Here is a 21,552-nt window from a genome sequence, read left to right on the forward strand (position 1 = left end):
TGACTATGACTTTATAGAGGGGAGTAAGATTGATAAAATAGTTTTAAGTTTAATGGCAGTGAATATGGGTCGTCTTAAAATGTTATTTCAGTTGAGTTTACCTTCACTAATCAACTATTTAAACGAGTGAAACGAGGATACGCTTTTATTCTGAAATCACGAACTTCCTGTAGTGCCCAGCTTCACACAGTAAACATTCCTCCTCCACAATAAAAGCCTCCTCCTCCCTCGGTGTGTCACTGCGGACCATCACGGTGCGTTCACGGTCCGGTACCAGCTCACCTGCGGCTCACCTGAAGACGTTAACCGTGTTAGCTTCAGGGACCGGGAGGAAAAGGAGCCCGGTTCGGTGAGTGTTAGCGGAAGGTGCAAATACTGGAGGATTAACGGGTTTACCGGCAGATTTAGCCGCATTGTGGACTGGATGGTCCGGTCTGAAGCGAGAGACTGACTCGGATTATTCCGGTTCTCCGGTTCTGACTGTTAGCACAAGCTAACGTTAGCAGATCGGCCCGCATCAGAAAGCTGTAATCCCAAAACCGGGATTATTCTCTCTGAGTCCTGATCGTGGACCGGGTCGAGACTCTGGATTACTCGATTGTCTCCGGATGATGGAGGTGATCTGAAACCAGGACTGGGAGACCGAGTAACCGAGCACTAGAAGTGGTTTATGACCCAGAGAAGAGTCACCCTCTGTGGATCTGTGTGATCCGGACTACAGCAGCCCTCCTGATGGGGACTCAGGGACCCGGCAGGAAGAGGATCCCGAACCGGGAGAAGCTGACCGCTGAGGATGATGCTCTGGACCAGATCGCCCGAGAGGTGAGTCGGTTATTGATTATTACATGACTATGGACTGATTATAGATTAAACAATAAGATCTATATCTTAAATAACCCAAACAAATGTAACAAAACAAAAATAAATCAACAATAAATAAATAACAGTTTATGATCAGCTCTCCTCTGTATCCTCTGTTTCATAACACTTTGATTTTATGAACTTTATTTTGAAGTCTTCCTGTCTATGAACAGTCAGCTGATCCATCAATACATCAACAAAACAATCAAAACATCAGAAAATTATTGTTTTATAAACTAGATCCACAACAAAGAGTCTCTATGTCCAGTGTGTGTGTGTGTGTGGGGGGGAAAGTGTGTGTGTGTGTGTGTGTGGGAAAGTGTGTGTGTGGGAAAGTGTGTGTGTCCTACATTCTGCTGTGGAATGTGAGTCTGATGAATGAGGCGCTCACTCAGGAGGAAACAAATCTGTTTGTTGTTGTTGTTGTGATGTTTTATTGCTGCTTTATTCATTTGTAATCGTGGCGCTGTTTGTGTCCTACAAGCTGCTGCCTATAATATTAACAATAATAATACAAATACTACTTTTATTTTTTATTTTTATTTATTTATTTTTTAATTTATTTATTATTTATTTATTTTAGATTTATTTATTTATTTTTATTTTATTTATTTTATTATTTTTATTTGTTTATTATTTTTTATTTTTAAGTGTGATTTATTATAAGAATTATCAGTTATTTTCACTGTTATTTTACTTAGTATTTGCAGTGTTTTTATTTTATTCTTATTGTTTTGTATTATTTTTGTTATTTTGATATCTTGGTGGGAGTGGGGTTAACATGTCGGTTCAAAGATGATTGATAAGATGAGGAAACCTGCTGAGTCACATGACTCTCATGCCTAAGCAGGTAAACACACACCTGCCTGACTGCATTCACCTGTGTATGTGTGTGCGTGGGGTGTGTGAGTGTGTGATCACACCTGCTGTCTGTACCTGAAGCGAGGTTTATGGTAAAACACACATAAAGGGGATCACAAAACACTGGTATGGAGATTTTAAAACGCTTTTCAGAATAAAAAACTATTTACAATTCCACATTTCATCCAATAGTGTTGAATTATTAACATAACTGGAAGGTAAATTTGCTTTAAAAGCGTGTAAACAGAAAGTGTTTGCATGTTTTTCTTTGTCAGAGACCCCTGAGGTGACTAAACCGGGATAATGACAGTATCTGTGGAGGCAGATTAATTTAGGGAGCACAGCCATATGTGACCATAGGGAGTCTATTTTCTCTATTAAGCGTCTCAGGTCTTTTTTTTAGCTCCTTTTTGTCTGTTTTTGGAAGCAGAGGAGTGTGTTTCCACAGCAGGGGGTCGCTAGTCGCCCCAAAAGTTTGGGACCAGGATAACCAGGGATGTAGTTTTCTTGATGTTGGCTGTAAACAGGTCTGTTGTCGCCATGGTAATAGTCACAGTATTGACCTACTGAGAGCTGGCAGTCTGTCAGTGTGTGTGTGCAGTGTGTGTGTGTGTGTGTGTGTGTGTGTGGGACCTCTATCCTGTAATCCTCTGCAGCAGCACAAACACTAATCTGCATCACAACATGACCACACAAAGATTATTACGCCATCTGGATGGGACGCACCGTTCACTTCCTGTTTACGTCCGGCTAATAAAGTGTTAAAGAGGTGTTGACAGAACAGGTTTACCTGCATGCTGCGCTCAGGTGTGTTTTTGTTGCTGTCGTCATGGCGACGGAGGGTGTGTCTCCCGCCCTGAAGACAGGTGGACGATCTTCATTCCTGGAGGTGGACAGAACATCGCCCCCTGCTGGAGAGATGAAGAAAAAATCATTTATTATTAAACAGAGATAAAAATGGTTAATCTGACTAACTAACTAACTAACTAATTAACTGGGTTGTCTGTTACCTTCTGTGCTCAGGCGGAGGCGAGGCTGGCGGCGAAGCGAGCGGCGAGGGCGGAGGCCAGAGAGATCAGGATGAAGGAGCTGGAACGACAACAGAAGGAGGTCAGCAGAGCTTTATTTTGAAATATTTCACCACAGACTTCACTTCCTGTAAATACTGGTTCATACTGCTTGAATAATAAAAATAACTCACGTTAACAGAAACTGAAAATTAAATTTAATTCAGATTATTTTTGGTGTTTTGGATTATTTTACATAACGTCTCAAAGATTCAGCCCGATTAATCAATCCTGAATCCAGCTCTGCTAAAGGTTTGTTTGAGATCATGATGAGGTCAGGTGAGTGTACCTGTGTGACATCACAGAGCATTGTTAGAGGGGCTGGGGTCAAAGGTCAGTTAGTGTTAAGGAGCTTTAATCATCAGAGTGTGGGAGCGTCTCTGCGGTGAGTGTCCTTCAATTTTTACTCTGAAAACATTCGTCTGTTTAAGTTATAAATAATTTATCACTGTTATTATTTACAGCTCTGATTAATTAAAAATATGAGTAGTTTTCTGTTTGGAGAAAAAGAAACGTGACTCATTTTTTCATCCCCGTCTCAGGATTAGTTTGGAAAAACTCCCTGACAGGAAGTCAACATCTGGTGTCTGAAACTTTTCCTGATTTAAAAACAAACAAACTTCATTTAAACCTCTCTTTAACCCCTCTCTGACCCTCTCTGACCTCCTGTTTTAACCTTTTTTTCTCCTCTCCTTTCTGACCCTGCTCTCCTCAGCTTTTCCACAGCCACAAGGTACGACTAACTCATCCATTCCCCCTTAAATCCACCTTAAAAACACACGGCTGCTGGAGTTAGTCTCCCTGTGCGTGCTCTAACTCTGTCTCCTCCTCCTCCTCCTCCTCCTCCTCCTCCTCCTCCTCCTCCTCCTCCTCCTCCTGCAGAAGTATTATGGTCTGGACAATAAGTGGGGACACATTGAGCAGTGGATGGTAGGACCCGAGTCTCTGTGAGGACTCGTTAAAGACTAGTTAAGACTAGTTAAGATTGTAAAGGACTGGTTTAGACTCTGCTTGTGTTTGTGCTGCATGTAAACAGGAAGTAGCTCCTGTTTGTTGTTGCTTGTTCTGCACGCGCTCAGACGGACTCAGATTATCAAACAGACTGATCCATAATCTGACGCCATGTTTGTTTATTTATTCACCTCGTTAGTGAAACTAATTAGTTAGTTAATGACCTGCATGTGTGAGATCAGTGCCGCCCTTCAGCTCGTCTGACAGGTTTCCTCTGAACACACCCCCCATCACTGAGATCAATCAGGTGTGTGTGTGTGTGTGTGTGTGTGTGTGTGTGTGTGTGTGTGTGTGTGTGTTCAGAGAAAACCTGCCTCCTCCTCCTCCTCCTCTTCTTCTTCTGTGGTGTCTGCTGTGTAACTGGTCTTTCTTCTTGGTGGCGTTTCAGGAGGACAGTGAGCGGTACGCTCGCCACTCACGGAGACACGCCTCGGTCGGTACCTCTGCATCCGCCGCCACCTTTTCCACTTCCTGTTTAGCCAGCGTTGCTTCCTGTCATCCAGGGGAATGAAAATAAATAAAGTTTCAGAGTTTAGAAAATAAAACAAATAAAAACAGGAAGTGAACATTTCAGAATAAAATCAACCAACATGACAACAATCCTCTGAACGTCCACACACTGATCACTCTGCGTGTGTGTTTTTACGTGTGTGTGTGTGTGTGTTTCAGATGTCCGATGATGAGGAGAGGATGTCTGTGGGGAGTCGAGGAAGCTTCAGGGTGAGTCTGATTAAACGAGGAGCGAACTCTTCCCTTTCTTCTTCGTTAACCCTTTCACTTCTCTCTTTATTAACTTCAAAACACTAACAGCTGATTCCTCTCCTTCCTGTCTCCTTTCCTCCTTTCCTGTCTCCTTCCTCTAACCCCTCAGCCCTCAGACTACAGCGGGTTTCTGGGCTCTGGTTCTCGGGCCTCCTCTAGGGCCAGTTCGGCTCGTGCCAGCCCTGTGGTGAGCGCCCCCTGCTGGCTGCTTCAGCTCAGAGTTACAGCGTCTGTCATCACCCATTTACCGTGTGTGTGTTTGTGTTTGTGTGTGTGTGTGTGTGTGTGTGTGTGTGTGTGTGTGTGTGTGTGTGTGTGTGTGTGTGTTTCCAGGTGGAGGAGCGACCTGAGAGAGACTTCCTGGACAAAGTGAGTGACACTGATTAAAGAATGTGATGCTAACGCTTCAGTAAAGAGTAAAACTCATGACGAAGACGTCACCTCTTCCTCCTCAGGGCTCCAGGACCGCCTCCACGCTCTCCGCGGCCACGCTGGCGTCTCTGGGCGGAGCTTCATCCCGCAGAGGAAGCTGTGACACGTCTTTCTCTGTGGAGACAGAAGCATCCATCAGAGACTTAAAGGTACAGACACATTAACATGATAAAGTTTTAAAGTTTGAATCAGAGTTTGATCTAACTCCTCTTCGCTTTATTTCAGGATTCTCTGTCGGACGCGGAGGAGAAGTACCGGCGCGCGATGGTTTCCAACGCTCAGCTCCACAACGAGAAGGCGGCGCTCATGTATCAGGTGGACACGTTAAGGGAGGAGCTTAACGACCTGGAGGAGGAGCTTTGGGAGACGCGGCGCCACAGAGACGACAGCAGAAAGGTCGCCTAAAGGTCGTTTGTTGATCAGGCTGAAAAATTTCAAATGCATCATTTTCACGTCTGTGTTCGACGTTTCAGGAGCTGGAGCACGAGCGCCAGGCTCACGGCGTCCTGCAGTTCAGCTTCAAGGAGATGAAGGAGACCATGACACACACCGAGGAGCTGCTGACGGTCAGTCACACACACACACACACACACACACACACACACCTTCACCTGTTCCTCTCACTAACACCTGGAAACAAACTTTGACTCAGTCTGAAAGTTTCTGCCCGGCTCTGCTCTTGCTAACACGCCAACTCGGCCGCTCCTCCTTCAGGAGGTTTCTGAGCTCCGTGTGAGGAGCAGCTCTTACTGTCAGGAGGTGTCTGACCTGCAGGAGGCGCTGCAGTGGAAGGACAAGAAGATGGCGGTACGACAGACTCCTCGTTCTGCTTCCTGTTTAACTTCCTGTTTCACTTCCTGTCTGTGTCTGAAATCACGACTTCAGACACAGACGCACTAACTCATCTAACCTCTGCTCCTCTTCCTCCTCCTCCTCCTCCTCCTCCTCTTCCTCTTCGTCAGGCGTTAGAGCGCCACAGGGAGATGTCTGACATCGTGCGGATCGATCGTGATCGTCTCAGGGTCGAGGTTTTCAGACTCTCTGATTTGTTGAAGGTACTGGCGAGTTGACGTGATGTCAGCGTCTGAGTGTGAAGGACGTTTCATCATGTGATTGATTTGTTTATTTCCTGGTCGCTCTCACAGAAACACGGCGTGTTCGTCACACCTGAGCTCTCAGCGAATGGGGAAGCAGGAGAGACCGAGGCTGAGGATGGCGTCAGCGCAGAATCTGCCGTCTCATTGGCTCAGGAGATGTCATATGATGGCCGAACAAATGTGCTGGGTAAGAAAACGTCCCCTGGAAGGTGAAGCATGACGTCTTTTTAATTTGTGTTTAACCTTCAAATCTCTGGAGCCCTAACACACACACACACACTTTCTAACACTCGTCGTCCCACAACCTGACGCTGACGTCCTCTCCTCCTCTCGTCCAGCTCGTCTCTGATTGGTCCAATCTGTCAAATCTTTCCGCTACACGTGTTTAACCCCACAGCTTCCTGACGTTTCAGGGAATCCAAACACAGGATCCAGAGAAGACGATTGGTCCAAAGAGCAGGAAGTCAGTCAGTCTGAAGATCTGAGTTTAAAAGGAGAAACTAAACCTGGACCCAGACCGTCTGCAGAACCGGACCAAACAAAACCTGACGCTGAAGCTGACAGCGTGGGGAAAGACGGAGCAGAGGAGGAGGAGGAGGAGAGCGATGAAGCTCTGTGCTCTCAAGGTTTGGCAGGGCGAGAGGTGTCAGGTGAGACCAGGCAGGACCGAGGTGTGACGGACAGCTGGACTCATGAAGACCACCTTGATGTCATGAAAACAGACACGGCTTCGTCTGCCTCCCTGAAACATCTCCAAGCTCTCCTGGCAGAGTGCCTTCAAAATAAAAGCCTCACGTCTGAAGCGTCACAGACGCTCGACTCAATCTGCCGGAGGATCTCAGATTTACAGGAAACCATCAAGAACATGTTGGATCCAGAGGACGCAGGAAATCACCTGACCAGTAAGAGGCTCTCAGAGGACCAGGACCTGGAGCTGAAGACCCTCGAGGGACAAGAGGATCATTGCACGGTGGAGCAGGCGTCTGGAGGGATGTGTTCAGGAGCGTCTGTGGAGAATCAGACTCGTCAGGCTTCAGACTCAAATGAAGGAGGCGTTCAGGGTCCATCAGGAAGAAACGACCTCGAGGAGGAGACAGGTTTTCTCCAGCCAGATCCGTCCACAAGTTGCTCAGAGACCTTTGTTTTTATCAAACCGCCCAATCAGAGGAGGACAGACCCCTCAGCCAATCACAGAGAAGCTCCAGATGTCCAGAGGTCAAAGGTCAGACGGCTCCTGGAACAAACTGCAGACGAGCTGATGGTCACGGTTCTGCCCGAGCTGCTGTCAAAAGCACGGGACGGACGACGAGACGAGTCGGCGAGGTCGAACCCAGACGGTGTGTCAGTTGGAGACATGGACAGCTGTGAGGAGGCAACGCAGCAACCGGCAACGCAACCAGGAGAGAGGAGAGGAGACGGCGAGGAGAGGAAACACAGAGGAGACTGCAGCATCTCATGATCCTACAAATCTGACGAGCTGATCAAAGATTCAAACCATTCATGATCTGATTTAAAGTGATTAATTATTGTTTTCATGATTAAACTGATTAAAGCGTCATTTTCTGTTCCCTCATTTCATATCACACTCTCATCACAGCAACAACCTCATCATAAACATTTAAAAGGGAGTTAAAAATGAAATTACATCAATTCATCAGTAGATTTATTATTTTTGTTGATGCACACGTGAGCATAAATTATAAAAAATAAAGATTTAAAGTCTTTTTTTCTATAAAATCTTTTTAATTTTAAAAAAAGTCTCATCTGATCAAAAACCTGCATCATCATCATCATCATCACTAATAAAATTACAGCTCAGAGTATGTTTAATTAAAATGTGTTTCTTTAGGATGTAGTTTTATTTTGAAAGGATGAAAGGTTTCTTCTGTTTTTAATTTTAATGAAATACTTAGACAAATTTTAAGGTCAAATCATGTTAAAAAAAAACTCAGAAACTCACTAAAATTAACAGCTGAGGTGTGACACTTTTCAAAATAAAAGTTTCTGTTGATCTCGTTGACCGTTTTCTAAAGTTTTTGACGGTTGTTGTTTCAGAGCTGCGGCTGAAGAAGCTCTTTGAGGAGAGGGAGAGTCTACAGGATCAGGTAACGTTCGTTATTCACTGAATTTTAAATTATTAATTCTTCAATATCTTGTTTTTTATTGATGTGTTCCTGTTTTGTTTCAGGTGAGGCTGTTACAGTCTCAGCTGGAGCAGAAGAACGGGATGGACCGAGACCAGAACCAAGAGGTGGACGGTCTGCAGAACGGAGTGGAGTCTCTGCTCGACCTGCAGAGTGAGACCTCTGTTTCATATAGCATCTTTGTTTTCTTCATAATTAACTTTATCTAAAACCAGCAGAGACCTGATCCTCTGATTTTCTGTCTCCAGGGGAAGCGAACCGACAGATCAGTGACCTAAAGTTCAAACTCGTCAAATCTGAACAGGAAGTGACCACGCTGGAACAAAACGTGAGCACCAAGCCAAAGATTTCAGGACAGAGGTCTCACTCTGTTTCTTAAACTCAAACAAATGTTTCTGTTATTAAAATCTACTCTCAGGTGATCAGACTGGAAGGTCAGGTGACTCGATACAAGACGGCGTCAGAAAACTCAGAGAAGGTTGAAGATGAGCTGAAGGTGGAGAAGAGAAAGCTGCAGCGAGAGGTCAGAGGTCATGTCACAGAGTGTTGTGTGTTTAAAGTGTTGATGATCATGTGACAGGAAGTTGTTGTGTTTGTCCTGTAGCTGCGTGCGGCGTTGGATCGGGTCGATGAATTGGAGCTCAGTAACCTTCACCTCAACAAACGCCTGGACAAGATGAAGGCCAACAGGAGCGCCCTGCTGGCCCAGCAGTGACCACGAGTCCCCTTCCAGTCCTAGTCCACTACGAGTCCTGCGCCGAGTCTCCATGCGGGGCCTCAGAGTCCACCACAGACTGATACTGTATTCAGAGAAGTGTGGGCGGAGCTTAAATGCATATCCTGCAATCAGCATCAATCAGCTGATGACGGATCAGCTGATTGATAAGCTGATCAGCTGTTTCCCTCAAAGACTTAACTACAGGGGGACCGGACCAGGTCAGACCGGCTCAGACTGGGTCAGCTCTTGGTGTTTATTTTGTTCCTTATTCTTCCTCTAAATATTTTATTTTGAAAGGCACTGATTTCTTCCTATGGTTGCTTTTATTTTGGTGTATTTTTGTTTGGGGGGCTGTGGATCAGACCTTTGGATGTGAGCTGCGTTCAGGTGAGGGAGGGGGCGTGGCCTCCTGTGGCTCAGGTAGAGGCCTGAATGTGTATCATTACTGAACCAATCAGAGGATTGTTCTTGAATCAAAGATCAATGATTGTTCAACACTAAACTCATTCTGCAAAATCCTACGGCACCTGAAAGCACCATGATGTGTTCAAGGACAGGATCAAACTTTCCAGGAGTTTGAAACATCTTAAGACTTTGCAAGCTAAGACAAGAGTTCTGAGGAGGGACATCATCAAGCATCAACCATGGAGACGTGATCTGGACTATAGTTGCCATAGTAACAGAAGTGTCTCAAGCTCAATATATCAGATAACTGATCAGCTGATTAAAGATGTTTGAAGTTAAAGAGCTCCTCATTAAACGCTTCAAATATTTCTGACGTTTCTGAGTTTTTTTTTTTTTGTTTACATTTTTATTTTATTATTTTAAATTAAATTTAGAAATCAGAGTTTAGAAATAAATAGAAATCACATTGATATGATGACAAACTGCTCCTGTCGCTGTGATGGATGTACACAAACGATTAAAACATGGCTGCCTACCTTCTCGCCGCTTCCTGTCGGTCACGTGCAGCCACAAGTAAGCTCAGCTGACCGTTTTCGGTGACGTTCACACTGTGCTTCAACGTGCAGAAGTATTTTTGTAGAAAATCTTTAATATTTTTATCAAGTTTGTCTCATTTGCTCCTTGTTTTCTTTCTGCCTCACACTCACACATCTCAACACACGCGCTACACTCTGGCTACACCTGTCCCCGTTCTACTTCCGGGTCGCTCTGCACAGGTGCGCGTGGAGCCATTCTACCTCCACTGCTGTGTCTCCGTTTAACCAGGAGAGGGCGTTGATATCACACAGAGGCCGTATAACAGCATAATCACAAGATATAAAAATCTCACACACAAACACAAGTTCAGGGTCACAAATGTTAAATTAAAGACTTCACAGAGAACACAATTTTGACCAGTTTATGTTTTATTTTGTATTAAATTTGCACAAAGTTAAATAAAGTTAACATCTGAATCTGAAATATTTACAGGTCATAGATTAGTGGGTTTAAAGGAGCAGTCTGTATATTTAATGAGGCAGTATGTAGATTTAAAGGAGCAGTCTGTTGATCCTCAGGGTTCAGGAAGACTGGACCAGCTCCAGCTTTGGTTCTGAAGACGACGATGGAGCTTCTACAATTTCTCCAGACATGAACAGCTCCTGTAAACAAGAAACACACTTCCTGTCAGTGTTATACACAATAAAAAGTTGTTGTTTTTTTCCTAATGTTTGGAGTTAAAATTTGACTGCTGTTCTTTTCATGCTTTCTGCAGGAGATGTTTTTAAATCAGTGTTTCCCAGAGGTGATGAACACCTGTCTTACCTTATCATAGATGACTCTAACGATGAGGGAGCAGCTCGGACAGGTCGCCACCTCCTCACCGTTCTCCAGATCCTCCTGAATTAAAAGAAACCAGCCCAACATTACACATTAGAAGCTGAAAACCAAATAAATTAAATATAATAAAAAAAAATAAATGCATATAAAAATAAAAAATAAATATTTAAAGGGTAAGGGATTATAGTTCCGGGTACAGTTAGAGAATCAATTTTGACAGGTCATCTATAAACATCAGAAACATGTTAGCCTAATGACTCCTCTCTGACAGATCTAAACTCTTTAAACTGGTTTTTAATAAAAACTCTTAAACAACTTTTAAACAAAGGCAGAATAAGCTCTCAACCACACAGCATCATATACAGGCTAACAGACTTCGGATAGCCTGAACCAGGACCAGACCCGGCCCGGATTCTGAGGCTAACACAGTTAGCAGTTAGCTCCGGCTACTTACTTTGGTTATAGCGAACTTGTCTCCGCACGGACACGGGAAGTAAAAAGTCTCCGTGTCCTCATCGAACTCAAAGTCCTCGATCTCGATCTCGTCGTGAAACACAGACATCTTCCAGAACCGGACCCGGACCCAAACCTCCGCGGATCAACATCAGACCAACGTGTAGGGGAGGCGAGGGATGATGATGTAAACACGCTGCTGAGTCAGATATGTGACGCAGCAGCTCAGACCAATGTAACTACTGCGCATGTCCACAGGAGGGCGCTGATACCCGGCTGTTAAAGTACTAAAACATTTCTTATTTTATATTTTTTTTTATTGAATGCACTGAAAAAATGCAATTAAATTATTTTAAAAAGAAATTAAGATAAATTTACGTAAATACAGTGAATCACATTTCAATTAAAGACACAGATAGTTCAATAAATTAGTGAAGAATCATAAATATTTAGAGTTAAATATCAAAATAATCATGGAAAATAATGCTGTGCTTCTATTTTTTCCCTGAGGGAAAAAAAAAAACAGAAGCCATCATAGTTTTACACTCAGATTATAATCTTTTATGTGAGTTTTTTTTTTTTTTTTTTTGATTTTTCAAACAGTGCAGGTAAATGACAGTAAAGCAAAAACAACAACAACAAACAAACACTGAGCAAACACACTGATGATGATGATGATGATTAAGAGGAGGAAGAGGAATGTTTCCTTGTCTGGTGAAAGTTTATTCTAACACACACACACACACACACACACACACACACACACACACACACACACACACACACACACACACTTTAAATCTCAGCACCCCCCCTCACCCTTCATCGTGCGTGTGTGTGCGTGTGATCACTTCCTGCTGCAGGCGGATCAATGATGCTGTTGTTTGCAGGAACAGCCAATCACAGCGTCCGGTCTAGGGCAGGGGGGGTCAGGAGGGTTCGACTCTCTCTCGCTGGCAGCAGCAGCTGTGGCGCTCTGGATCCTCCCTGGAGGAGGGAGTGATGTCCCAGCGAGGAGCCCCCCCTCCTCTGGCCCGGGGAGGGAGGCGGGAGGTAAAGACCTGGACCGCAGAGACTCGAGGATCCTGAGACGTGGAGCGGCACCGTCATGGACCCGAGCGTTCAGGCTCTGGAGCTGGGGGGGGTTGGGCTGGCAGGGGCGGGCTGGCTGTGCTCGCTGGCCACTACACTGATGACCTCGTGGCTCACGCTGTCCACCGAGCTGCTGCCCACCGAGTTCTACGAGCTGGGCCTGTGGGAGACCTGCGTGATCCAGGAGCACGGGGGGCTGGAGTGCAGACCCTATGAAGGCCTGCTGGGCCTCCCCCCCAACATCAAACTGGCCCGGATCTTCATGGTGCTGACACTGGGGGCGGGGCTGCTGGGGCTCCTGCTGGCCGTCCCCGGCCTACATGTCATCATCTGCTGCTCGGTGCCCGCCAACCGCCGCCCCTGCTGCCACAAGAGGGCGATGAAGGCAGCAGGGGGGGTGCTGTGCCTGGTGGCAGGGGTGCTGGGCCTGGTCCCGGTCTCGTACATGGCCCATCTCGCCGTCCTGCACTACCACGACCATGACGTGCCCGAGATGGTGCCGCGCTGGGAGTTCGGGGACGCTCTGTTCTGCGGCTGGGCCGGTGGAGTCCTGAACCTGGTGGGGGGGGCGCTGCTCATCGCTTCCTGTTTGTGTGGGCAGAGGGAGAGCTGGCACACACCTGTGCCCCTCCAGCTGATCAAAGCTGACCCAGGACACCAAGGACCCCCCTTCAAGACCAGGACCGAATACGTCTGAGACCAGCGGAGGCCAGATCTCCATCAGGGACTTGGTCCCCCTGTAGCAGGACTTGGACTTGATGTGAGTGACTCTGAGTTTCTGAATCAGTGAGCTGAAAGCTGCTTGTGTTGAGCTGGTTTGTGATGATTTGTTGTGACATTCAGAGGATCTTTGACAGACCAGGTCCTCGTCCTCTGACTGCGTTTCCTCTTCCTGTTGACATGTTTGATGCTTGGCGTCTGCCGCTCAGATTGTATCGTGTTTCTAGAGTTTTCCTGCAGACAGATCAGCTGCTTCAAAGACCATGTGACCAAAATCTTTTATAATCAATAAATCAATCACACACACACACGCCGTCGTCGTCCTTTGATTGTTGTAACCTCAGAAAATCAAACTCGTTAGGTACCCAGGATGCATCACTCTGCTGTGTTTATAAACTCACACCTAGTGGACACTCAGGGAACTGCAGGGTTGAGTGCTTCGCTGGCCTCCAGATGTGTGAGTGAGTGTGTGTGTGTGTCCTCACAGAGATATGAAAACACACACAGTGACACACAGTGCCAGGACAAACATGAAAGAGTCTGAGCTGCTGGATCTCGCAGCACGCCGCCCGCTCTTTAATTGCTCCTTTCCTCCTCGGGACAATGGAGCGGCCATTTATAAAAACCTGGATCGAGACAGGAAGTTAACCCCTCACCCTCGCATTGTTTCACAGCGACTCTCATCACCAAGACAAACAGGGAAACGCTGCCAGCTCTGCCAACGCCGACAAACCCTCCTGTATGCAGAGGATCAGGTCCAGGATGCAGAGCGGGGTCCGTCCCCGTTTGTCCTCACAGCAGGTCGACGGTGGGAACCGCACGTCTCTGCTCTCCACGCTCAATTTTTCAGATGTTCACCTGGCTCACTGACAAGCTGACGGAAAGATCCATCTCCTCCGGGGTGTGAAGGAGCGACGGAGCGCCTGCAGACGCTCCCCGCACAGGGCGGCAACCGTCGAAGACTTCCTCTGAGCTCAGGACAAACAGCATCTTCATCTTTAAGGTGTGTGTCTGCAGCTGGAGGTGGTGCACGGACTGTGAATGTGAAACATGTCATCACCTGTCAGGCTTCACTTAAAGGCCGTCGTGTCGTCCATCTTTACCCACAGCAGGACAAACATCACAAACTCAGAGAATCAGGCTGAAACCAAACACGACAGAAACACTTCAACACGTCAGAAAGTTATAAAACAGGAGCTCAGACTGTTTCTGTACGTGTGTGTGAGTGTCTGAAGCGTGTGTGTGTGTGTGTGTGTGTGTGTGTCTTATCAAACTGTGCAGGAAGCACGGATGGAAAGAAATCTGCGGATCAGCCAAAAACAAAAATAAAACAACGAAAATAAAGTCATAAATTAGTGACTCTTAGTGAGAAAACAGGCCCACTGAAGCTGCGTGTGTGTGTGTGTGTGAGTGTGTGAGTGTGTGTGTGTGTTCCTCTCAGTATTGTAACAGACGGGAACAAAGGAGGCTGTTTTTTTTTTTGTTTTGATCCGAGTCCAACAGCAGCAGAAGACAGGAAGTCATTGAGCTTATCACATGGGACTGGGTGTGTGTGTGTGTGTGTGTGTGTGTGTGTGTGTGTGTGTGTGTGTGTGTGTGTGTGTGTGTAAACTCACATGTTGTGAAGCTGACAGATGGTTTTTCAGACTCTTGTCTGTTTCTGAGTGAAGATCCTCTCAGAGAGTCAGAAAGTTACAACTGAATAAAGTGTTTGATACAAGATAACACACACACACACACACACGCATGCACACACACACTTAGACACACACACACCTGAGGAATGAAAGAGAAAATGTCACACTGTCGCCCCCCGGTGGTCACACAGAGTCACAACATCTGCTCAAACTCAGGTGAGTCCATCGTTCAAACACCTGATAGGAGATCATCTAACCGTGCAGTTCACCTCCTCGCCACCTGAGGGCGCCTCCCACACCGTGGTCTCGTGAATTCTCTCAAAAAACAGGCGCCATGTCTGCAGCGTCTTCTTGGACCAGATCCAGAATCCAGACGTGATCCCGACGAGCAGGATCATCGAGTACTTCATCATGAACACGGTGAAGTCCGGCATGTGAGGGGCGGAGCTTCCAGAGGGGCACGGCACGGAGAAGCGTCGGCAGGTCTGCAGAAGCCACGCCCTCTCCCACTGCGGCCTGTACGCCTGCTCGTAGAAGCAGCAGGCGATGACGGCGGCGGTGGGCACGGCGTACAGGACGCCAAACAAAGCGATCCGCAGCATCAGCTTCTCCAGCTGCTGCGTCCTGTTGCTGCCCTGCTTCATGACGGTGCGGATACGAAGGAGCGACATGAAGCCCGCCAGCAGGAAGGAAACGCCAACGAGGAGGTAGATGAGGAGTGGCGCCAGCACGAAGCGGAGCTGGGCGTCCATGTTGTTGACCCCCACGTAGCAGACGCCTGTCAACACGTCGCCGTCCACCTGACCTCTCATCAGGATGATGATGGTTTTCACCGCTGGTAGCGCCCACGCCACCAGGTGGAAGTACTGAGACTTCGCCTCGATTGCTTCGTGACCCCACTTCAGCCCCGCGGACAGAAACCAGGCGAGCGACAGCACCACCCACCAGACGGCGCTCGCCATGCCGAAGAAGTAGAGGACGATGAAGAGGACGGTGCAGCCTTCCTTCCTCGTCCCCTGAACCACCATCGTCAAACCATCCGCCGCCATCTTATCAACGCACGCTGCTCTGTTCTCCAGCAGGACGCCAGCAGCGTACGCCAACGCCACCATGAAGCAGCACCCGGACAGGAACACGATCGGCCTCTCGGGGTATCGAAACCTCCCCGCGTCCAGCAGGAAGGTGAGCACGGTGAATAACGTGCTCGCGCAGCAGAGAACGGACCAGGCGCCGACCCAGACCCGGGCGAACTTCAGCTCCTCCTCGCTGAAGAGTCCACCAGGAACTGACGCCTCACACGGAGCGCCGCAGTCCTTCGCTCCCAGGAAGTGGTAGCTCAGGTGCGCGGGTACCTGGAGCTGAGGGGGGCAGGTGAACTCAGGGTTAGTCCGGCTTGTCGGCAGCACGGCAGGGTGCGACGTCTGGCTGTCTGCGTCCGTCACGTTCTGACCTACGCAGATCTCCCCGGCGCCGTGGATCGGGAATCCCTCGCAGCGAAGCCTCTCAGGCCACGGGAAGCCGAATTTATTCATGAGCGCCTCGCAGCCCTGCCGAGCGCGCTCACACAGAGACCTGCAGGGGGGGATGGCTCGGTCCAGAACGGTGCAGACCGGGGCGTACACGGAGCACAGGAAGAACTTCAGATCCTCAGAGCACCGGACCTGGACCAGCGGGTAGAACTGGTGCACCTCCAGCCCCGCCTCCTCCTGGTTGGCGTGTCCCAGCAGGTTGGGCATGATGGTCTCGTTGTAGGCGATGTCGGTGCACAGAGGGATGGAGATGGGCTGACAGAAGCCGTGATCGGGGACGGGGATCGCTCTCTGGTGCTGAGCCGGGCTCGGCTGGAGGAGGAGGAGGAGGAGGAGGAGGAGGAGAGAGCAGAACATGATCCAAACCCTGACACACGAGCGTGGAGCTGTTTCTCCTCGGCGTCGTCTCCAGGAATGACTCCCCTCTCCTCGTCTCCACAGTCAGGAGGAGGAGGAGCCTGGAAACCGCGCCCTGCTGCTTTAAATCTGAGTGTTAATCCAGATTAGCACGTTAGCAACAACAAAGATCGAAGTGTAGACGAACTGAGACAAAGAGCGCGCTCAAACTCCGAGGTCTCCAGGGAGCGAACATGATTTATTTATGACGACGTTTGATCGGGAACTTATTTCCTGTCATCAAATGTTGGAGCAAACACAAACAGACTTTAATATTCAGACTCCTCTTTTATCTCTCCATCAATCACGCTGTCGATCACTCACGACGACCACGGTTCATACATTAAAACATGAGCACGACGCGGCGCTAACACGCTAATGCGGCGACTTCAATCACACACAAAACAAAGAGACAGACATTTATAAAAACAGATACTCAACACGCCATGAAGGAAATTCCAACATCACCCGCGACTTTAAACATCCTAGCTTTGATGCTAACGCGAGCCGCTGCTTGTTATGCTAACGGTATGTCAACGCTAACAAAAAAGAAGCTTCAAGTTTTTAAGATCTGACTTTTTATTGATGGAGGAAAAAGTTTGACGAAAGAGGAAGTTTTTAGAAAAACAAACTTTATTCATCATCATCATCATCAGTGTGACAGCCTCAGCACACCAACAGTCTTCACAAACACAGCTAACTAATGCTAAAATATGCTAACGTATGCTAAGAGGAGGACCTCAGGGGGCGAGGAGCGCAGAGGGAGCTGTAAATATTCAAATCTGTGACTCCGTGGATGTTATCGTCAGCTGACTCAGGTGAGCGTCGCTCTGCCTCCACCTCATCGTTCACCAGCACGTGTTGGCGTGCAGCAGAGACGGTTTGATCCTCCGCCCGGGCCGCGACACGTCCCTGACCTCCGTCTCCAGACGAACACCAGGAACCTTGAAGATGGACACGGCTGAAAAAGAAAGACAGAAAGAAAGACTCGAGCTGGTCGCCAACGCTTCGATAAAAGTGACGTCTGAATGAAAACACTCACTGTCTCTCAGGTGCATGATGGGAGGAGGCAGCGTGCTGAAGTACAGGTGCTGCAGAGAGTCCTGAGCTGAGATACGGTCTGAGGGGAGCCCCTTCAGCATCATGTGGGCCAGATCCTCAGTTTTATACGGCAGCTGGTTGAACCTGATCCACATCCAGAGACACGTGAGGTTTTATCCCTGAATAAAAAATCTGCTCAGAGTTTTTCCGCTCACCGTTTCCAGACCGTCCTGAACTGTTTGGGTTTGGAGTGAACGAAGAGCTCTGTGGAGGAAACGGAGACAGGGATATTAAACCAATAAACGGAGAATCAACAGGAAGTGGGCGTGGTTAACTCACCTGGTCTGTAGTTGGGCAGCTGGCTGACTCCAGGCCAGGTGTCCTCAGAGGGAACGCCAACGACCTGGAGTCAGACTCAAAGATCAACACACAAACCAATAAAAATCATTTTAATAATTAAAGCTACAAGCAGCGTTAGACGGGTCCTCAGGTCTGTTGCTGGTTTGTCATGTCGTGCGTCTCTTTGAGACGTACATTTTGGCGTTGGTTTCATCTCTCTACGACATTCCTACTGGCTGCTATGGCTGTTTAAGAGTGTGTGGATGTTGAGAGCATATTATGGGATGCCGGGGAAGTCAGTTGTTACCATGGTAACGTATCCTCTGTGATTCTGAGTGACATCATCAGCTGCATGGAACTCCTGATTAGCGTGACAGAAATCAAACAGAGTGTAGACTGAGAGTTTATCAGCCATCTAATGTAAAGAAGTCCTCACAGAGTCCACAATTTTACCCCAATCTGAGTAATAATATCATGTATGATAGGAAATTTTGTCAGGAATCCATTTTTGGCATTTTTAAAGCTGTACGAGTTTTACTTTTTTCCCTAGAGGCCCAAATGCGTCAGACAACCTGGCCCAGAGCGCGGAAAATAGAGGATTTATTTTAGAAAAAGTTCAAACTACTTCTCCTATAGGCCAGAATGTTGCCTTAATCTGTGTAAAAATATGATACTTTTGTAGGAAATTTTGTCAGGAATCCAACCATGTCATTTTTAAAGCTGTATGACTTTCACTTTTTTCTCTAGAGGCCCAAATGCGGCACTAGGATGATGTGTGTGGAGCTGAAACACGTTCTCCTCATCTGCTAACATGGAAAACATTGAAAGCGGTCAGCGACTTTGAGCGCTCGCCATTCGAAAACCGGGCCCGAAATCACAACTTCCTACATAAGTTTTGTAGAGCAGAGTCTGGTCTGTCATGTGAGCCAATTTTCAAGCCAGTACCATTTTTGGTTTCGGATGAGATAATTTTTGCGAAAAGGGTAAAAAAATGTGAGGAATCTTATTTTGAAAGGCAAATTGCTGGCTTCCTGTTGGAGATAGGTCAGAGGTATCAATGTATGTTTTTTGCGTTTTGATGCCACAAACGTTTTGGTGTTGGTTTCATCTCTGTATGACATTCCTAGCCCGTGCTAGGACCATTTTTGTGTGCCCCGGTTGCTGCACAGAGCTTATTATGGGATGTCGGGGGTCATGTTTGGTATTAAACGAAGGACCCTAATAAAGACGAGGACTCATCCTCACCGTCCAGATCCGCTGAAGCTGCTCGAACACATCAGTGACTCCTGGAAACGCCGGCGCCCCCTGCAGCATCTCGATGAAGATGCACCCAGCTCCCCTGATTCAAACACAGACAAACGTGTCAACAGGAAGTCGCCTCAGAGACACAACAAACAAACCCTCACCATATATCCAGAGCCGTGGAGTAATCCGTGGAGCCCAGCAGGACGTCAGGGGGGCGGTACCACAGCGTCACCACCTCCGAGGAGAACGTCTGGCTCGGTATGGACTTGGACCGAGCCAGGCCGAAGTCTGCCATCTTGAGTTCTCCGAGGTAGCTGATGAGCAGGTTCTGAGGCTTCAGGTCTCTGTGGAGGATCCTGCGACTGTGGATGTAACACAGCGCGCGCAGCAGCTGGAACATGAAGAGCTGAGACAACGACAACAATCACAAAACAACAACAACAACAACAACAACAACAACAACAACATCTGTGAGGCTGTTTCCTGGTCACTAACCCGGACGTTGTGCGAGTGGAGACCTCCAGGGTGTTGAGTCATGTACTCAGACAGGTCGGTCTGCTGCAGAAGAAAACACACGAAGAAGAATGAAACATTCAAGGTGTGCTGCAGGAGAAAAAACACACGAAGAAGAAACATGGAGGCTCACCACGTATTCAAAGACGAAGGTGAGCGACTCCCTCGTGTGGATGATGTCGTGCAGGACGACGATGTTGGCGTGTTTCAGACCTTTGAGCAGAGAGGCTAAAAACAAATATTAGACAATGTGACGCTTCAGGTGTGTGTCCACCTGACCCAGCCTCAGGTGTGTGTCCTACCTTCTCTGATGGCGGTGAACGGGATGCCCTCCTCCGTCTTCATACGGATCACCTTCAGAGCCACCAGCTGACCGTTTATCCTCCAAACAGGCAACAGATAAAGTTTACACCTCAAATTCAAAGTTACATCAAACCTACGACAGGTGAGACAGGTGAGACAGGTGAGACAGGTGAGACTGACCTGCTGACGCCTTTGTACACGGAGGCGTACGCTCCTTCTCCAAGCTTCTCCAGACTGACGTAGGAGTGAGCCGCCCCAAACTGCAGACCAGGTCTCTGAGGGACACCAGACACGTCAGGTAGACTGTGTTCTCATGTTCAGGTGAGACAGGTGAGACAGGTGTGTGTCCTCACCCAGGTGAAGTGGTCCTGGATGCCGTTCCCTCCCAGAGGGTCGCTGTTGCTGCGTCCTCGCTGCACTTTGAGGCGTCTGGTCTGCAGGGTGTGGAACCAGTGAGGCTGGGACCCAGAGGGGGGCGCGGGGGAGTGGTCTGGATCCAGCTGGGACAGAAACAGAGACCGGGTTCAGAAAGAGGATCAGGACTCACCTGTTGATCCGTCAGATGAAGGTCGTACCTCAGCAGGAGGAAGTGAGGCTGAACTTTTACTCTTCCCAAAGTCCACCACCACCTCCTCCTCCTCCTCCTCCTCTTCTTCCTTGGCTCCTTCCCTCCCTCCTCCTTCCTCCGGGTCTTCCTCTCCACAGCAGCACCTCCTGGCCCAGCTCCGGACCTCCGTCGCCCACCGGGACAGCTCCTCCATCTTCCTCCTTCGCCCAGCTCTCACGGTCTCATATGACTGTGAGGGTTCAGGACGAGCAAACAGGGTCTCATGACCGTCTGTGTCTGAACAACAGACTCCATTCAACCCTGTGAGTGTGAATGTGCTGCCCCCGTGTGGCCACTTCAGGGAAGTACATCAAGAATCACTCTTTAATGATGCACAGCTGGGTCCAGGTCCAGGTTCAGGACTTAGGTCTGTGTCTTTACTCTTGCTCATGGTCCTTCTTAGGTGTGAAAAAAACACAGAACAGCTGATCAGAGTCTTGTAAACATTGAAATGATCCAACCAGGTGTGACTGTCTACCTGGATACACCACACATTGAATTAAAGCGTGAAATAAATCCTCGTTTCACTCGGAGAGGAATAGATTTCGACCAGGAAGTGCGTCCTAGGATCAGTGTTAATTACCCAGTGTGCATTTGTGATGAGGAAGGTTTGTGAAGAGCTCACACACCTGTTTGTTTACAGGAAGTATAAAACCAGTGGACTCACCTGTAGCCCCTCTCTTCTGTGGAAAAGTCTTCTTTTACTCTTTTGTTTAAAAACTGAGAATCCAAACATTCCACCTGCACGCCCACTGCCATCTAGTGGCCATCCAGGTGAATTACATCTCATTGAAAATCATTATCAGGTAATCCAGCACAGGTGAGAGTCAGAGAAAGGGAAAGGAGACACAATGTTAGATAAAGCTGTCAGAGCTGTAAACCAGAGTGTGTTTAATTCATGGACATCATGACATCATAACATGGAGCATCCACCTGAAAGTA

General features: G+C 47.8%; 5 protein-coding genes across 10 annotated transcripts; 2 read left to right on the forward strand and 3 right to left on the reverse strand.

The window, feature by feature from the left end:
• Nucleotides 1-220: 220 nt before the first annotated feature.
• On the forward strand, nucleotides 221-9,674 carry lrrfip1b (leucine rich repeat (in FLII) interacting protein 1b). 4 transcript variants are annotated; one of them, XM_074664428.1, is made up of 19 exons: nucleotides 221-822; nucleotides 2,746-2,832; nucleotides 3,505-3,522; nucleotides 3,672-3,719; nucleotides 4,189-4,233; nucleotides 4,470-4,520; nucleotides 4,672-4,749; nucleotides 4,896-4,931; nucleotides 5,018-5,143; nucleotides 5,220-5,390; nucleotides 5,468-5,560; nucleotides 5,709-5,801; nucleotides 5,957-6,049; nucleotides 6,140-6,278; nucleotides 8,147-8,196; nucleotides 8,280-8,388; nucleotides 8,484-8,563; nucleotides 8,654-8,758; nucleotides 8,840-9,673. In XM_074664428.1, the coding sequence occupies exons 1-19, from the start codon at nucleotides 733-735 to the stop codon at nucleotides 8,948-8,950; spliced, it is 1,623 nt and encodes a 540-aa protein (XP_074520529.1). In that variant the 5' UTR covers nucleotides 221-732; the 3' UTR covers nucleotides 8,951-9,673. The 4 variants fall into 4 exon arrangements, with proteins under 4 accessions (XP_074520529.1, XP_074520530.1, XP_074520531.1 ...); XM_074664429.1 differs by lacking the exon at nucleotides 4,672-4,749; XM_074664430.1 differs by lacking the exons at nucleotides 5,709-5,801; nucleotides 5,957-6,049 and having other exon boundaries at nucleotides 8,840-9,674.
• A 640-nt stretch (nucleotides 9,675-10,314) lies between these two features.
• dph3 (diphthamide biosynthesis 3) lies at nucleotides 10,315-11,370 on the reverse strand. Its single transcript, XM_074664499.1, has 3 exons — nucleotides 11,190-11,370; nucleotides 10,721-10,795; nucleotides 10,315-10,557 (listed from the first exon to the last, which is right to left on the reverse strand). Exons 1-3 carry the CDS (start codon nucleotides 11,295-11,297, stop codon nucleotides 10,477-10,479), a joined length of 264 nt encoding a protein of 87 aa, XP_074520600.1. The 5' UTR covers nucleotides 11,298-11,370; the 3' UTR covers nucleotides 10,315-10,476.
• A 905-nt stretch (nucleotides 11,371-12,275) lies between these two features.
• Nucleotides 12,276-13,293, forward strand: LOC141785897 (claudin-24-like). The gene has a single exon (XM_074664500.1). It carries the CDS (start codon nucleotides 12,297-12,299, stop codon nucleotides 12,975-12,977), a length of 681 nt encoding a protein of 226 aa, XP_074520601.1. The 5' UTR covers nucleotides 12,276-12,296; the 3' UTR covers nucleotides 12,978-13,293.
• A 553-nt stretch (nucleotides 13,294-13,846) lies between these two features.
• LOC141785705 (frizzled-7-A-like) lies at nucleotides 13,847-16,523 on the reverse strand. The gene is made up of 2 exons (XM_074664142.1): nucleotides 14,895-16,523; nucleotides 13,847-14,035 (listed from the first exon to the last, which is right to left on the reverse strand). The coding sequence occupies exons 1-2, from the start codon at nucleotides 16,521-16,523 to the stop codon at nucleotides 13,847-13,849; spliced, it is 1,818 nt and encodes a 605-aa protein (XP_074520243.1).
• Nucleotides 16,524-17,205: 682 nt separating this feature from the next.
• cdk15 (cyclin-dependent kinase 15) lies at nucleotides 17,206-21,541 on the reverse strand. Of its 3 annotated transcripts, none has more exons than XR_012597589.1 (12): nucleotides 20,579-21,459; nucleotides 20,357-20,503; nucleotides 20,184-20,278; nucleotides 20,003-20,082; nucleotides 19,834-19,928; nucleotides 19,683-19,745; nucleotides 19,349-19,593; nucleotides 19,188-19,281; nucleotides 17,943-18,017; nucleotides 17,819-17,867; nucleotides 17,605-17,747; nucleotides 17,206-17,523 (listed from the first exon to the last, which is right to left on the reverse strand). XR_012597589.1 is itself a non-coding variant. In XM_074664457.1 (12 exons), exons 1-12 carry the CDS (start codon nucleotides 20,762-20,764, stop codon nucleotides 17,411-17,413), a joined length of 1,374 nt encoding a protein of 457 aa, XP_074520558.1. In that variant the 5' UTR covers nucleotides 20,765-21,443; the 3' UTR covers nucleotides 17,206-17,410. The 3 variants fall into 3 exon arrangements, 1 of the variants encoding a protein (XP_074520558.1); XM_074664457.1 differs by having other exon boundaries at nucleotides 17,943-18,006; nucleotides 20,579-21,443; XR_012597588.1 differs by having other exon boundaries at nucleotides 17,605-17,867; nucleotides 20,579-21,541.
• Between the last annotated feature and the right edge of the window lie 11 nt (nucleotides 21,542-21,552).

Source organism: Halichoeres trimaculatus, unplaced genomic scaffold (genome assembly GCF_033239565.1).
Source record: "Halichoeres trimaculatus isolate MK-OKI-2021-1 unplaced genomic scaffold, fHalTri1.1 fHalTri1_scaffold_24, whole genome shotgun sequence".
NCBI lineage: Eukaryota > Metazoa > Chordata > Actinopteri > Labriformes > Labridae > Halichoeres > Halichoeres trimaculatus.

Bases quoted from the DNA above. Each gene is read 5' to 3' on its own strand.
- lrrfip1b (XM_074664428.1), top strand. From the start codon at position 733: ATGGGGACTCAGGGACCCGGCAGGAAGAGGATCCCGAACCGGGAGAAG. The intron at 3,720-4,188 runs GTAGGACCCGAG...GTGGCGTTTCAG, and splicing joins GACACATTGAGCAGTGGATG to GAGGACAGTGAGCGGTACGC. The intron at 5,144-5,219 runs GTACAGACACAT...GCTTTATTTCAG, and splicing joins CATCCATCAGAGACTTAAAG to GATTCTCTGTCGGACGCGGA.
- dph3 (XM_074664499.1), bottom strand. From the start codon at position 11,297: ATGTCTGTGTTTCACGACGAGATCGAGATCGAGGACTTTGAGTTCGAT. The intron at 10,796-11,189 runs GTAAGTAGCCGG...CTTTTAATTCAG, and splicing joins ACAAGTTCGCTATAACCAAA to GAGGATCTGGAGAACGGTGA. The intron at 10,558-10,720 runs GTAAGACAGGTG...TCTTGTTTACAG, and splicing joins TTAGAGTCATCTATGATAAG to GAGCTGTTCATGTCTGGAGA.
- LOC141785897 (XM_074664500.1), top strand. From the start codon at position 12,297: ATGGACCCGAGCGTTCAGGCTCTGGAGCTGGGGGGGGTTGGGCTGGCA.
- LOC141785705 (XM_074664142.1), bottom strand. From the start codon at position 16,523: ATGTTCTGCTCTCTCCTCCTCCTCCTCCTCCTCCTCCTCCTCCAGCCG. The intron at 14,036-14,894 runs GTTAGATGATCT...TCACATTCACAG, and splicing joins GCGAGGAGGTGAACTGCACG to TCCGTGCACCACCTCCAGCT.
- cdk15 (XM_074664457.1), bottom strand. From the start codon at position 20,764: ATGGAGGAGCTGTCCCGGTGGGCGACGGAGGTCCGGAGCTGGGCCAGG. The intron at 19,929-20,002 runs GTAGGACACACA...ATTTGTTTTTAG, and splicing joins GTTCACCGCCATCAGAGAAG to CCTCTCTGCTCAAAGGTCTG. The intron at 17,524-17,604 runs GTGAGTGTTTTC...TTTCTTTTTCAG, and splicing joins CATCATGCACCTGAGAGACA to CCGTGTCCATCTTCAAGGTT.